We start from the raw sequence: 15035 nt of genomic DNA, 5'->3' as shown, positions 1-15035 counted from the left end.
TTGATTCAAAGGTTTCTGCTAACAGTTAAGCCATCATTACTCCTCTTATCTCCTCACAGTGGACAGAGTTGTCACTGTTTATTGATACGCTATCAGACGTAGTAAGAGACTTTTTATGCTTTGTTGCTGCTCCGGAAAAGATGTAAAAATTAAATGTGACATATCTAAGGCTTTGTACTTTTTTAAGTCCCACCTCCGTGTCTAACTTTGCTTTGAAATGTTTTGTGCAGTAATTGAATCCTTGAATCCTGAGGTTTGTCACCCAGAGTGTACAAAGGAATACTGCCAAGCCAACCCCTCTGAAATATGCTCTGCCAGGTAACTGAACGCTACAAATGGATGTAGATCACTCCGCTGGTGTCATCGCGTGCTGCCTTGCTAACACTTGTTGTGACGTGATGCTCTGTAGGTTTGTGTCTCTGGAGGATAAAGACTGCCAGGGCTCCTGCCAACACACCTCGTGTTCCAGCTGTCTGCTCCTGAAAGCCCCGTCATGCCCCCAGACCTGCACCCCCTCCGACTCTTCCTGCCTACATCACTTTGGGAAGTGTGTGCACAATCACCTGGCAGCTAATCATAGTCCCGTGTGCCACAACAACCTGCAGGTAAGGAGAAGAACTGATTTACACATCACACAATATTCCACATCCACTGCTTTATCCCTCATAAACAAATGTATGAATCCAACACTTTGTCCTCTTTTCTTCGTAGAGTCATTCGGTGGGACATTTTCGGTGTTTTGTTCCTGCCTGTTCAAACTCGCAGCAGTAACTCTCAGTGTGAAAAGAGGACACTCAGTGGAACCTCTCTCATGTAGAAACATGTAAAAAATGGCAGCTATCTGTAAACTTTGTTTGATCCAACAGTCACATTATGAATGCCGTGTACATCTCAATAAAATCCTGTGAAATCTTTTGTACCTTTAATAAGAAATAAAAATCAATGTTATTCTGTCGTCTCTTCATGAACATTATCAATGAGCCGTGTTGCGTTTTATAGCATTTATGGGAATATTTGATGGTTTATTTTGTATAGTTTAGGTGTTTTATGTTGTCTTAACTAATTTCCCTTCTAAAATATTCTAAATAGCAAAATCTTTGCACATCCATTTTATAAGACAGGTGTGAAGGAGAGCCATGTCTCCATCGAACCTTCTTTACTGTTTGCCTGATGATGGCCGAGTTCTGAAAGGTTGAATAAATGAAGGTTGAATAAATAAAAGAATAAAATGTTTATTAGACAGTGTGCAAGAGTTTATCTTCACCCTCTGAAATATGAACATGACATTTCCAGAAGAATGCTACACAGTCTATAGCCTATTTTTTTAATAGTTGAATGTTGAACCACAACATTTTTGGGTCACTCAATTTGATTAATTAGAAATAACTGTCACAAGGTTGTACATTAAACGGTTATTTACTCCAGCAGTGTCTCTCGTCTTTTCGAATCAGCACCATTCGCTGCGTTTTATTTTTTACGACTTCACAGGAGAGGTAAAGCGTCTTGAAGCGCCCCTCTGCCATCGCTGCCCCTCTGACAGATGATGGTTATTGAATAACAGACACTTTATGAGGCAGCAATAATGAAGCGAGTACAAACAGGGAATAAAGTGTGGACCAACAATGGACAGTTTGTTCAGTGTCCTTCAAAAGTGAGCCGTTTCTGGAGAGGAGAAGTTGTTTATCTGAGGGATTTCGCAAGAAGAATCTTTTTTTTTATGCCAAAACAAAGGCCTGTTTTTTCTTTCATCTTCTTTTCACAATTGCTTCACTGCAGCAGTGTGTAAAAAAAATCCCCGTTGTTTAATCAGTGAGAAGAAAGGACTCTGCAGCTCCTGGTCCAGTTTGATGAGTAAACGGGAGCACGTGTCAAAAAGACAAAACACTGAACAGTAAAGAAGAAACCGCACGTCTGCTATCAGTGAGCAAGCAATAATGCAAAAATAAAGTCAATCATTGCTAAATGAAGCGTACTATGATTACTTGCAAATTTGGTTTTAATAGAATTGCGATGCAATGTATAAAATATGTGATGTCAAATCTTTAATCTCTGAATGCACTCTGTCATTTTCGTTGGTAATTTGCCCTCTGACAAGGCTGTAAGGCAAACGGTAAAAAGAAACATTTTCAATCCTCCTGTTAGTGCATCCTTAAGCTTCCTAATGTAGATAGAAATCAGCGTACCAGGTGCGTATTATTAGGACAGGATCTGTCGACAAAGGGACCGCCTCCGTTATCAGTCCCAGAACGCCGTCTCACTTTTTTACTGATAAAAATGTCGGATCACAAAGGGCCGACAGCGTGCCAGGTGTAATAAATGTCCCTCTGGCAGAAAACTCATGTTAGATGTTTGAATACAACTCCAAACCTGAGAACAATAGAAGAGCTTATTTAAAAAAAGGAAAGGCTGCAGCTTAATACATGACTATTTTCAGGGTGACTGAATGGACTTCCAACAAGACTAAATCAAATCAGCGTATATTTCAGGTTAAAAAGTCTAATTTGTGACATCAATCAAACCCTGCACACTAATGTTCTGAATGTGTTGCCTTCAAGGATTTCCTTCTTGTCTCACATCCTTTCCTGCTGCAGTGACATAAAGGAATACACATGAACTTATTCTCAAGGTGATCTGTTGTGTGATCCATCTGTTTAAACACTGAACGTAAACACAGCTTAGATTAGCGAGTTGTTCATTTCTTTATTCAAACCGTACAGTTTTATTTATTACCCTTGTAAAAGTAAACATTTAAAATTGAACTAATTTGTTTTTTTCTAAATAAATTGAGGTGTTAAATTCAAGGAAGCTTTTCATGAATCATTTCAGGATTCTTTGTCATAAATGTTCTTTTTGTCTCATAAAGAAAGTTCAATGTTTGAGCTACTTTTCTTCAACAGTTTTTAGAGTAGCCTTTTTTTTTTTATTTAGACAAACTTAATCTGATGACATCACTTTACTTTTTTTCATTTTTTTTTTTTTTAACCAAACCGTTAATGAAAATATTCAGAAAAATTCATTTAAAATAAGAAAAACAGTATCAGCCCTAATTTGCATTGGGGACATTATTGAAGCGTACTGTGATTGAGAAGCACTTGAATCAGAAGAATAAGTTGCTACCTCAAATCAGAAAAGATCGGATTCCAACAGTTGACTGTGAAGTTCTTTGGGTGTGAGACTGTGACCTCGGGGGACTGAAACCACACAGCAACAGAGCTGAGCTACAAATCAGGATGTTTACTAAATCATACAATTTACAGATGGAACTTTGAACAGTGTCTTAATTCCCATTTCAACCAAATTAATACATTGAAGAATAGCTGCTGATTAAAAAGAAATAACAGTAATTATAGTTATTTGAACAAAGAAAGAAACATATGATTGTAGAGAGAAAACAGTCTAAAGGTGCATTAAACTTCAGTCAGGCCTCCAGTCAGTCTCTGAACAGGAAGGCACTGAGGAGAAGAAACATCCAGGCCGTCTGTCCTCCTATCTTGTCACCTGAATAATCTGTTCCAAAAGGATACGAAGGCGGTGGAGTTAAAGGCACCGATGAATATGAGCAGCAGCAGGTAGAGACTCATCATGATGGCAAAATGATGTCTGAGGAGCCAGGAGGTGCTGCGGGAATGTCTGAAGAGGAAAAACATAAACAGGACTTTTGGTTTGTTGACACGAACCCAATCTTACTCGCTTATTTTGTTTACAGAAAAACACAGGGCATATATATATATATATATATTTTTTTTTTTTTTTTTTTTTTTTTCTCTCTCTCTCAAGTGTTCAGTTGAGGTCCTTCATTCTCATCGAATAAATCCCACCACCTCATTTATAACAACATTTTTCTGCAACTAATTCATGGAGCTCTTGCAATTTGCAGCTGTCAGGAAAACCTGTCTGCCTCATGTGATGGGACTACAACCACCTGTGTGAATCAAAAAGCAAACAGAGCTGCAGCCGCCTGTGTGCATAGAGATCGTGTACATGCAAGTTTAAACTCTCTCAACATTACCGTTGTATGTTTCCAGGGTTTCTGAGCTAGAGGTTACATTTCCAGATGTCTCAAATGAGAGTGTCTGGTATTTACAAGCCAAATATTTTTAGGTCTAATGTAGTTCATAAATTAAAAAAAAAACCGTAACACCCTTTACGCAAAACAAACTATGACACAACCTTACCTGGACAGGTCCCTCCTCTGAGAGTAAACCAGCAGGTATTTTACACGCAAAAGCTGATTGTTGGTTACTACAAAGTACTTCTGCGGGACTTCTCCTCCTTCACTGTTCTTTGCTCTAGAGCGCTGACGGTCAATGATTTCAGAATCTGAAATGAGAAGGGATTGGCATTTATAGATAAAAAAAATACATAAATCAATAAAAAAATGTGGATCCCACAGTTAACTCACCTTTTTTCTTCACCTGGCACTTCACATCTGGGTGATCAATGACTTCACACAAGGCCACACAGCTGAGCAGTGGACCCAGAAGACTTTCTCTCCAGCCACTGCTGTGAGGACTGTAGAGCACGGCCATGCTGAGGTCACTGGTGAGGTAGGTCCCCTCTCCGAACACTGAGTTCTACAAACAACATGCAGAAAAAGACACCAAACACAATATAGTTTTTGTTGGTTCGAGCAGAGCCAATAATTCAAGGTTACCTTCACTTCATTCTTTATGCATCTCTCTACTTCATCTCTATGGCGTCCCGCACAATTACAGAGTAATGCACTTCTCAAAAGAAGGTGAAACACTGATTGCTGAGCGAACCTTGTTAAGATGACAGTGCAGCCCGTTGTGAATGATAGAGTGAAAGTTCTCCAGTCGGCTCCCGTGGAATGCATAGAAGACGTCTCTGCCGGCCCTCGTCTTCTCGAACCTGGCGTTCCTCTGATCACAGTACTCGAGCTCAAACAAGAAGTCTGGTGCAGGAGCAGAGATCCCGTCATTTTCTGTCAGGTTACACAGTTTGCCATACTGATAGAGAAGAAAAAGAGACACCATGTGAAAAAATAAGCAACAGATAAAAAACTTTTTCTTTTGTAAAGTAATTTTTCTTGAAGTCATGCACCTCATCTTTCTGCAGGGTCTTCACAGCAAAGCTCTTTGAAGAGAGAATCCAGTGTGTTAAAGCCAGATGATGATCTCCCTCTCTGGGTCGTAGTCTCACCAACTCTCTCACCCCAGGCAGAGAGTTCACATCAGCCAGCTTGAGAAGAAAAAAAGAAAAGGAATTTTTGCATTTGTATATTGACAGAAGTAAGACAGAAGACAACAGTAAATTAAAAACTTGAAATTCCCTCAGGATCAATAAAGTATCTATCTATCTATCTATCTATCTATCTATCTATCTATCTATCTATCTATCTATCTAGTAAGACAGAACATATCCTTGGTATGCCTCGTCTTCTTTTACTCCCCTAAACTGAGTTATAACCTCACCTTTTACAGTCTACATTTCCATGTTCAAGACATATTTCAAACAGAAATGTTCAGCTTGATATAAATATTTACATCATTGTCTTGCAGGCTGATTATGTTTTTCTGGACACATTTCTACTTGTAACGGCACAATACTGCCACCAAGTGTGTGTTATCCCACCACAATGCTAATGGCGTTCATGTAGTTCACACGAACCCAGGTGTAAACCTCTAAAACCTGAAATAAAGCCATTACTCAAGTTAAATGACTTCTGTGCGTAAAAATGTGTGTGGTTTTTTTTTTTTTTTTTTTACCAGCTCCTCAAAATCTTTGTTGTCTCCACTTAAATATCTTGGAGGAAATGGTCTGAGGAGAGAGTCCTTCTTGTAGTTCTGTGCAGCAGCAACAAACAGGCTGCAGCGAAGGTCTGCAGCTACAGGGTCTCTGTGCAGACAGGAGCACACCAGCTCTCGGACTGCCTCAGGTGGGAGCGGGGGCTGCATTCCCAGCACTGTACACACGGGCCAGAAGATAGCACAGAAGAATTAGCCTAGATTAAAATAAAAACAACAAGAGACCCAAGAAGTATTGCCACCTTTCAATGTTTAGAATTAAGTCACTTTAGTTTAAGATTTAAGATTTATCAGCTGTAACTTTTTTTGCAAGCATCAAAACAACAACTTCAATATATTTCATTGTTTTCTTTTCCCCTCTGCTGCACACCTTGCATGATATAGCTAATGTTACAGTTCAGTTCCTGTATTAAGTTAGCTCGCTGTTAACATGCAGGGCAGAGTATGAGGGAGCTAGCTGCCTCAGCTAACACAAACTGAGCTACAACAAGTGAAGAGCTGCTCATGTGTGTCTGTGGGTGAAAAATGCAGCATTGTCATAAATGTGTGGGATGTTGAATAATATCAGAGCTACTCCCCGGTTGCATATAGACCTATTTAACTCGAAAGACACTGGTTTTAAATCCTAATTATTGCGTTTACCTTCAGTCTTCCTCAACTCATAGCACCGCAGGAACAGCTAATGTTAACCCAAGGCACTGCTGCGTTCAGGTGCCCAAAAAATGTCGAAATTATGAAACTTACGCTCTTTAACGCAACGTGGAAATTCCAAACATTGTCGAAAGAAAAAATAGTACTGTAGTGCTTTGTTAAAGTGGTACCGGAGGGCTACTTTTAGGTTTCGCTCATCATAGTCTACTAATTTAATCTCCAGAGAAACAGAAACAGATCACACAGAACCTCAGATAGGCTGACAGGTGCAAGAGTCAAAAGCATTATTTCTAATGCAGACACTTAGAAACAAGCACTTACTAAACATTTAGCTTCCCTTTGCCTAGCTTCGTAAGCGGGGAGACATTTGCAGATAATGATGGACATGTGATAATCTCATTTTAGAAATACCTATTTAATACTAAAGTGACAGGAAAAATCAAACCACATAAGATACTAGAGTTCAGACAATGTAATGTGTCATTGACTTCAAGTTTGTGGGAAATACTGAGATGTGAACTCATAAGTGTCTCCAGTAAAGGGTAATTAACAAATTGTGCACCTTTTTTTAAACATTAATACATGTTAATAAATTTTTTGAGTGGGAGTTGAAATTGAAAATTACAAAGGCCTACCTTTATTTATTGTTTGGGCTGAAAACATTGTCAAAAAGTAGTCTGCATAAAATGTCATTCTTATTCATGAATGCATCCTGTTCCAGCTGCAGACTCTTCTTCATCTGTTTATTTGTTTGCCTCCTCTGATTTTCAGCACTGTGGAAAGTATCATGGGAAGGCGGGGCTTGAGACAATATTCCTAATTCCTGATTGGTTTATTCAGGTCAGCAACAAATCAAGTGTTTTTTGTTTTTTTGGTGCTGGGTCCGGGTCCTGCCCGGGCGGGTAAAACCAACAGGGGAGGGGAGGAGGGTATGTGCGTAAAGAAAAGACCTGACGTCACGTGACCGCCTCTTACTCTCAACCATTTCATCCCATCGTTTCAAGAATAACATATTTGTGTGTGCACGGCGCCTAATCTGGCTCTTTCATCCTATGTGTTTTAATGCCGATTAATCCAGAGGATGCTATTTAAACGAACGGAAGGATTCTAGTGACATTGTTGGACCATAAAAGGAGGTGAGACATTTAAATCATTGCACTATCATCAACGCTTAAAACCATCCGAATAGATAAGGGGGGATATGTATTGACGTAAATCGGATTCTGTTTTCCGTGAAACCATGAAATCTCTCTGCACTCGGGTGGGTTTTTGCAATGCGAGGAGTTTGGGTTTGACCCGCCTGCCGTCAATCCGGATGATGTAGAAGAAGAAGAAGAAGAACAAGGAGCAGCGATGCACCGTGTGGTGTCGCACAAGCTGAAGGACGCTTCTCCATCGCTGTGATCACGATGCACTACTGTGTCCTACTGCAACATCACTGTGATCCACCGACAGAAACACACATTAAAGAAAACTCTAGGATTAAAATTAATGAAATCGACCAGGATATATCTGTATTTCTATGCGGCGATTGCTTCATTTTGTGGCAGAAAGATGCCCTTCAGAGCCATAGCATACAACCACCATGATCTGCGTTGAAATGTGGAACTCAGACAAATGATTATGGAAACTGGTAAAGCTTAAGGGGGGGTTTAACAGATTTTTCTATTAGATATGCATAGTTATGTATATAGACTATGTAGGCCTACACGCCTATATCGTGTTCATAGGTTATAGATGTTAGGAATGGCGTCCAGGCCACAGCTCATGTTCTCCCACAACGCCTCTATGCGGTCAAAAGCATTTTTATCTCTGTCACTTTAATGCATGCTCCACAAATAAGGTGTGCCTACAGCAGGAGATAATCAAACCATAAATTGTAGGTGTTCAAAGCCTTTTTTCCCCAGTGTAGGTGCATGCATCCAGGGGGAGGCCTATGAAGGATGGTGGCCTGTTGCCTAAAAGGAGAGCATTGTTAGAGTGATGTTGCACTTCATTAAAACAGCTGTTTCATTCTCTGCAGTTTGGTGTTAAAGGCAGCTGAGATCGAAGTCTGTGTGCCTCTTTGCTAGCAGAAGGAAATACTGAGCGGGTAACATGGCAGGTGAGCTTCCCTATCTCAAAGTCCATGCACAGAGCTGGCTGTTAATGCAACATCAACCTATTTACAAAAGCTAGATTGTAATCCTCCATGCAGCTGTCTTGACTTGATTTCTGCATGAACTTGGTTTGTGGGCAGCTGTGGTGAACTGTGTCCTTGTGTCCTAGAAAACAACTTCCCTCCCCTGCCTCGATTCATCCCCCTCAAGCCATGTTTTTACCAAGACTTCAACGAGATCCCAGACCAGTTCCGCACCATGTGCAAGAGGCTCTACTACTTATGGATCTGTGAGTGCACATGCTGTAAAAGTTTGCCTTTTTTCTCTCTCATGTACTCCATCTTTTACTATATCTCAAGTGTCAGCATTAACCATTGCACCACCTCAGTTGTTTTCCCTTCTATGTCTCTTTGTTTTCACCCAAAACATTATGAAAGCCTAACAACCTAGCCAGACTGACAGGTTTCACCGCCTGAGTGTTCTTGTACATTTTTATGAATCGTTTCCAATATTGTGTGATATGATGTGATTTATTTGATTCATATGTAGGTTCTTCAATTTGAAAACAAGAATGTAAGTCTGCTGACATGTAGTTCAGTCTTCTCATAATGTTTAGTAATTGTAGGGTAGAAACTGTGTGCTGTGTGGGTTTAGTAAATCGTAGCTCCAGTCGATATAGATTTACTGTGGCTGTAAAATAGGACTGAAAATATGATTGTGTAGATGCAGAGATTCCTGGTGATTCAGTCCTGCTGAGTTATGAGTAATGCATCCTGTGGGACATTTGCCAAACAGGTTTTTGTCTTCAGTCTTTCATGTCTTGTTCATCCTCTCTCTCTCTCTCTCTCTCTCTCTCTCTCTGTGATGACGGTGACAGTGCATAGTGCAACACTGGCTGTCAATTTGATTGGCTGTCTAGCGTGGATGTGTGGTGGTGGCGGAGCGACCAACTTTGGCATGGCCTTCATCTGGCTCATCCTCTTCACCCCCTGTTCCTACGTGTGCTGGTTCAGGCCCATCTACAAGGCCTTTAAGTGAGCTGCTACCACTCAGAGCACTACTCAACACAGGTACCTGCTGTCCTGCTCGATGACATCACTTCTGACATGCTTTATTCTCTCTGTGCAGAACGGACAGCTCCTTCAACTTCATGGCGTTCTTCTTCGTCTTCATGGCTCAGGTGGTGATCAGCATTATCCAGACTATTGGCATTCCAGGCTGGGGAGTGTGGTAAGAAATATGAACAGAGAGTTATCAAAACACTCATTCATGTTGGATATTGAAGTATTTAACAAATTCTGTTTCTATCTGATAGACAATACCGTTTTTTAAATCTTAAACAAAAATATTTATATTTTGATAATGGTTTAATAAAGTTTAGCTGGGTTGATATCACGAGACTGCAATGCACATAGTTTACATAGTTTATATCCATCTGTTAAATGAAAATGTGCTCTTTGTGTCTTGTTTAAAATTATTTACTACATGTTTCTCTAAAGGGTTAGTTCTGTCTGGCAGTTTAATATGGATGAAAAACACCTTTCACAACAGTCCTAAAACTGTTTCCCATCTTACCTCTCATCAGCAGTTTGTTAAGTCTTTTCACTATGACATTTTTCACATAATACTGGCATAACTGTGCACTCCACAGTCTTGTATGTGTTTTGTCATCTGGCCCCAAATTAAAAACACGTTTGGACATAAAATGTGCTTGTGGATAAACATACAGAGTTATAAAGAAAGAACGCTATTTTTGTAAAAGTTAATGACACTATATCTACAAATGTGTTTAAATGTCAATGGGTTATGATTCTGAAGAGAAGTTTGAGCTAAGATGCAAATTACAGATATTCAGGGTTTTTTAGGTACCTGAACTGCATCAGCATGCATCTGTCTCATTCATCTTAGGACTTAAGTGCTGCCTAAAACCAACATGAATTAATGAATTACTTGAAGACAATGGAGCTACTGATTATTGAGCACCAAAAAGTGCATAAATGATTGTTTTTTGTCCCATTAGCGGCTGGCTGGCTACGATCACATTCTTCAGCACCAACGTTGGCTCAGCTGTGGTCATGCTGATTCCCACCATCATGTTTACTGCCGTGTCTGTACTCTCCTTTATCGCCCTCACAAAGGTAACCAAAAGGGATTTCTACTTCAGTAAAAACTATATATAGATTTTGTAGAGTAGTACTGTTTCCCAGTCAAACAAACACTTTGTTGACTTCATGTCATTGAAATCAAGATTAAATTTAGAGGTTTGAACTAATGTTGAATATCTTCACTTTTAGTTAAGGAAATACCAACCGTACTGCTTTTTTATGTTTTGTATACATTATATATATCGGTTATTTCTGTCTTCAACATATGTAGAAATTGCTTCTAAGCTATTTTAACTACTGGTACTTGGTATTGTTTGCTGACATGTTAGGTCCATGTTGCGCAACTGACCAGAGAATATCAGAACTTTGTGGCTTTTCTTGACTTTCCACCGACCAGCTGTTATAGAAACTTTGCTCTAGTCCTTTTTTATTCCAGCTTAATTATGAACAGAGCAAACTAGGCTAATTAACCTAGCTTGCTAATGTTAGCACTGACTACAGCTAATATGCTAAATTAACTTTTATTTAAAAAACGTTGCATTTTCATCCTTGTTTCATACTTTCTAGCAAGGAATTATTATTTTTGAGTTTAGTTCAATGTTTTCTTCCCAAATCCCATTGATGAAATGCGTTTTTGGACTTCTTTTAGGTGCATAATTTCTACCGTGGTAGTGGTGGCAGTCTGGGTAAAGCCCAGGAGGAATGGACCACCGGGGCCTGGAAGAACCCCCACGTCCAGCAGGCCGCCCAGCAGGCGGCAATGGGTGCTGCGCAGGGAGCCGTGCAGCAGAACCAGTACTCGGCAGCTCCCACCTACAACTATGATGACCCAATGTAGGACAGAGGAGGGGGCTGGGCCACAGTGTGGGAGAGATAAAAAGGGATCAATTAACAAAACAACTCCGAATTAGGTGCCCTTCATTATTTCATTGTACAATTCAAACAGAACAATGTCATGTTTTGGTGAAAGTGTACTTTATTTTATTCTGTAGGGTGTGGGAGTTTATTATTTTAGTCAGCTCATAAATCAACAGAAAGTAATTATAAAGCTGTTGTATTTTGTGCTGATCAGTTCCAGCTGGTCAGTGTGTGGATTGCTTTAAAATGGAGACCCAGAATATTTCTAAAACCAGAACCCTGAGCCTCTTTAGTTAATTCAGGCAGGCATCTGTGGTTCAAACAGAGTGACTTCTGTTCCTCTATTAAAGCATTGTTAAATTGGAGTTAATTGTTTATACATGGGCTTTAGTAGTTCCATTGTCCCATTCGCCTTCAAGGATTACCAAACACTAAAAACTGCCACTCCATTGATGAACTGCATCTGTCTAGAATTCATTCCTTCAAGTACTTCATGCAAAATGTACATGAAAGTTGAATTAGATATTTCATGTTAAATGAAATGTTTAAGAGTTTGGACAATTTGGTAGTTTGCTTCCTGCAGAGTTAGATGAGATAATGAATAATCCATTTTGTCTCTGTATAATTAATATGAAGCTTGTTATCCATAGTAGGCTGGTAAAAATGTATTTCTTAGTTTTTATGTAAACATGACTTTTGAGCTAGTCAGATATCTCATCAACAGAATCTGCAATCCACAAAGCAGATATAATTTACTAAATGAACCCCCCCAACTCAGATTCTGTGATTTAAAACATTCAAATCATAAATAACATATTTGTTCACGGCACACATTGTGACCACGTCTTTCCCTTTTTTTTCCCTTTTTTTTTTGAGAAGTTGCTCTGAGTCAGTTCAAGTCAACATTTTTACACGCTCAGGAAAGATGTTAAATCACTGGTTTTAAATGTGAAGCCCATACAATGTCAAAACTTTGGGCCTTTGTCTCCTTTTTATCACTGTCGGACACACTGATTATGTTTTATCAGGTCAAATTAAGTTAAAAAAAACAAAACAATATTACATGTTTAAAATGAAGCACATGCAGTATTTAGGATCGTAGTTTATTGGATTAAACATTCCAATTTATTGATTTAATGTTGTAACCTGTAAAAAATGATAGGAAACCAAAACAAATGCAGGACTTACAGTAAATCATACTAGTCATTGTTGTAGGTGGTCATAGCGTTGTATGAAGTGATGGATGTTTCCCTCATTTGGCAAATTCTCCCACGTAACTCTACATGTTAATGCTTAAATGACTACTGGCTTCTGGAGCTCTGGATTTCAGGCCTTGGTGTCATTTTTGTGGCTGTTGGTGTAATTCTGAGTAGCTGTAATATGATATTTATATTAAAAAAACAAGCCAGTTTCTTTTTTTAAAGTGAAACTGAAGGGGAGAGTATTTGTGTGTAGCCCTTGTGAGGCTGGAGATGGTGTCATATCAATTTCAGTGAAAGATTTTGTCTGAAAACGTCTTCTACATTCAGTAGATGGTGATAACAAACAGTATTAGACTTGAAACAAATGTGAAGTGTCTGAATGCTCGTTATTCCCAAACCTGTGAGTCGTCTTGTCCGATTGTGATGATGTGGTATTTAATGTAAGCCGTTTGTTGTTTTGACTCTTTCAGTTGTTGTCTTTTTGTCGTGTGTATTTTGGATGATGTGTGAGTGAGTTTGAAGTCGTATCTTTCCATGGCTGTGGGAAAACAAATTTTTTTTTGGTATAATTTTGAAAAGTTTAAATTCATGTTTGCACTTGGTTACCTGCTGACATCAATTCAAACTAAATTCACATGAAATCACAGTGCAGCAATACTAGGATGAATATATGAAACGGTAGATTTATGAAAGAGTGGGTTCCTGTTGTACAGGCTTCAAATATAAACATAAAGACCCCAAAGTTAAAAGTGAAAATGGGCTTTTTTTACATTTGGACTACAGGCGCCCTAAGTGGACATGCATTCATACATTTGATGTCCTCCCTTTTCCCATAATATCGAGTTCATCTCAGTTGTTTTCTTGAGATCTGGACTTTTTTTTTAAGTTGTTCTCTTGAGGTTTTCCTCCTATAACAGGTGAATGGCTTTCTTTATTTTGAGCTAACAACGCTTGTTTTCTCACGATAACGGCACAATTATCCTGCGATCTAGAAAAACAACAAACCAGTAATGTGGTCACTGTATTAGGCCAGACTACGACTTGCCATGCTGCCACTCTGATGAGGTAAGGTACTGCAAGCCTATGTCTGTTTCACAACTCAAGCTAAAGAAGTCAAGATCTGAAGAAAACAACCACAAACTGACCGTTCTCACGAGACAAGCGAGTCAAGAACGTGTATGGATACAAGGGTTAAGGGGGTCTATACAGTTGGACACCACCAGTATACGTAATCATTTTCACCAGCAGATGCACATACAGAGTGAAACCCTGTAAACTGAACCCTTCACATGTTCATCTGTTAGTTCATGCACAAAGTTTAGCAGATCAGTATAAATGAAGTAAAGAGGATGCACAACATGAACTAAAGCGCTACTTTTCTCTGTGTGTAGTGAGACATGGTCTCTGGTGAATTCTGGATCAGTCCATTATGATGTACATACAGCACAGTAAATGTGATGATTGAAATGACAGCTGTATAGTTATCATGTAGCAGACACGTCATTCCATGTTGCTGTATCAAAGCTTTTCCATTACTGCACCTATTGTTCCCACATGTACTGTATATTGTTCGATATGTATCATCATGTACTATATCATAACTAGATATAAATATATTATTACTTGAGGTGAGGTAAATATTAGCCATGGATAAACGCATTTAGTAAAAACTTGCTCTTACAAGATGAATGAAAGGAAGCCGTCTCCACGAGCGAGGCCAATGAGGAACACATTTTTGTGTATTACTTTTGTATTATTTGGTCTTACCCTTATAGATATTAAACAGTTCTTGTTGCATCCTGTGTTGTCATTTGTAGTGTCTGCATACAGAGCTTCTATACACACAAGCCAATTTTAACATTGGCGTAGATGTAGAAGAACCTTGCATTTTTAAGTTTGAAAAAAATACTGTGACAAAATAAACGTATGCTGCAAATTCTTAAATATCTTTACCAAAATGTGAGATGTTAAGGAATAATTCAAGTTAGCAGACGAGAGCTTATTGCTGTGCAGAGCTTGTATACTTTCTCCACCCTTTCATTTATGGATCCAGCACCCACTTAGCAATGTGCGGGTGTTTTTATTTTTATTTTTGAAGTACAAATTAATGCTCAAACAGTTATTAAATCTGGATACAATAAGGTTATCTCCAAACTGGGAATGACATACTGACAACAGCTTTTTATGACCCCAGAATGTTGAAATTGATGCCACATTGAAAAGGTCTTGTCTTTTTGTTTTGGTATTATATACTGTATATGTAAGGTGCAGTCTATAAATTGCCTCCCTATCCCTAAGTGAAAGTTAAAACCCACTGAGGACCTCACATTATCCCTGACTTTTATTTAAGCA

At 39.0% G+C, this 15035-nt stretch overlaps 2 protein-coding genes across 2 annotated transcripts; one reads left to right on the top strand and one right to left on the bottom strand.

The window, feature by feature from the left end:
- Nucleotides 1-2675: 2675 nt before the first annotated feature.
- On the bottom strand, nucleotides 2676-6510 carry parp16 (poly (ADP-ribose) polymerase family, member 16). The gene is made up of 7 exons (XM_079347143.1): nucleotides 6411-6510; nucleotides 5730-5926; nucleotides 5065-5202; nucleotides 4764-4970; nucleotides 4403-4574; nucleotides 4176-4320; nucleotides 2676-3630 (listed from the first exon to the last, which is right to left on the bottom strand). The coding sequence occupies exons 2-7, from the start codon at nucleotides 5916-5918 to the stop codon at nucleotides 3495-3497; spliced, it is 987 nt and encodes a 328-aa protein (XP_079203269.1). The 5' UTR covers nucleotides 5919-5926; nucleotides 6411-6510; the 3' UTR covers nucleotides 2676-3494.
- Nucleotides 6511-7301: 791 nt separating this feature from the next.
- Nucleotides 7302-14480, top strand: scamp5a (secretory carrier membrane protein 5a). The gene is made up of 7 exons (XM_079346445.1): nucleotides 7302-7555; nucleotides 8443-8523; nucleotides 8688-8807; nucleotides 9396-9552; nucleotides 9647-9748; nucleotides 10539-10656; nucleotides 11273-14480. The coding sequence occupies exons 2-7, from the start codon at nucleotides 8517-8519 to the stop codon at nucleotides 11459-11461; spliced, it is 693 nt and encodes a 230-aa protein (XP_079202571.1). The 5' UTR covers nucleotides 7302-7555; nucleotides 8443-8516; the 3' UTR covers nucleotides 11462-14480.
- The last annotated feature ends 555 nt before the right edge of the window (nucleotides 14481-15035 follow it).

Source organism: Symphodus melops (genome assembly GCF_947650265.1).
Source record: "Symphodus melops genome assembly, chromosome: 6".
NCBI classification, from domain to species: domain Eukaryota; kingdom Metazoa; phylum Chordata; class Actinopteri; order Labriformes; family Labridae; genus Symphodus; species Symphodus melops.
This window is presented reverse-complemented; position numbering and strand designations above follow the sequence as displayed.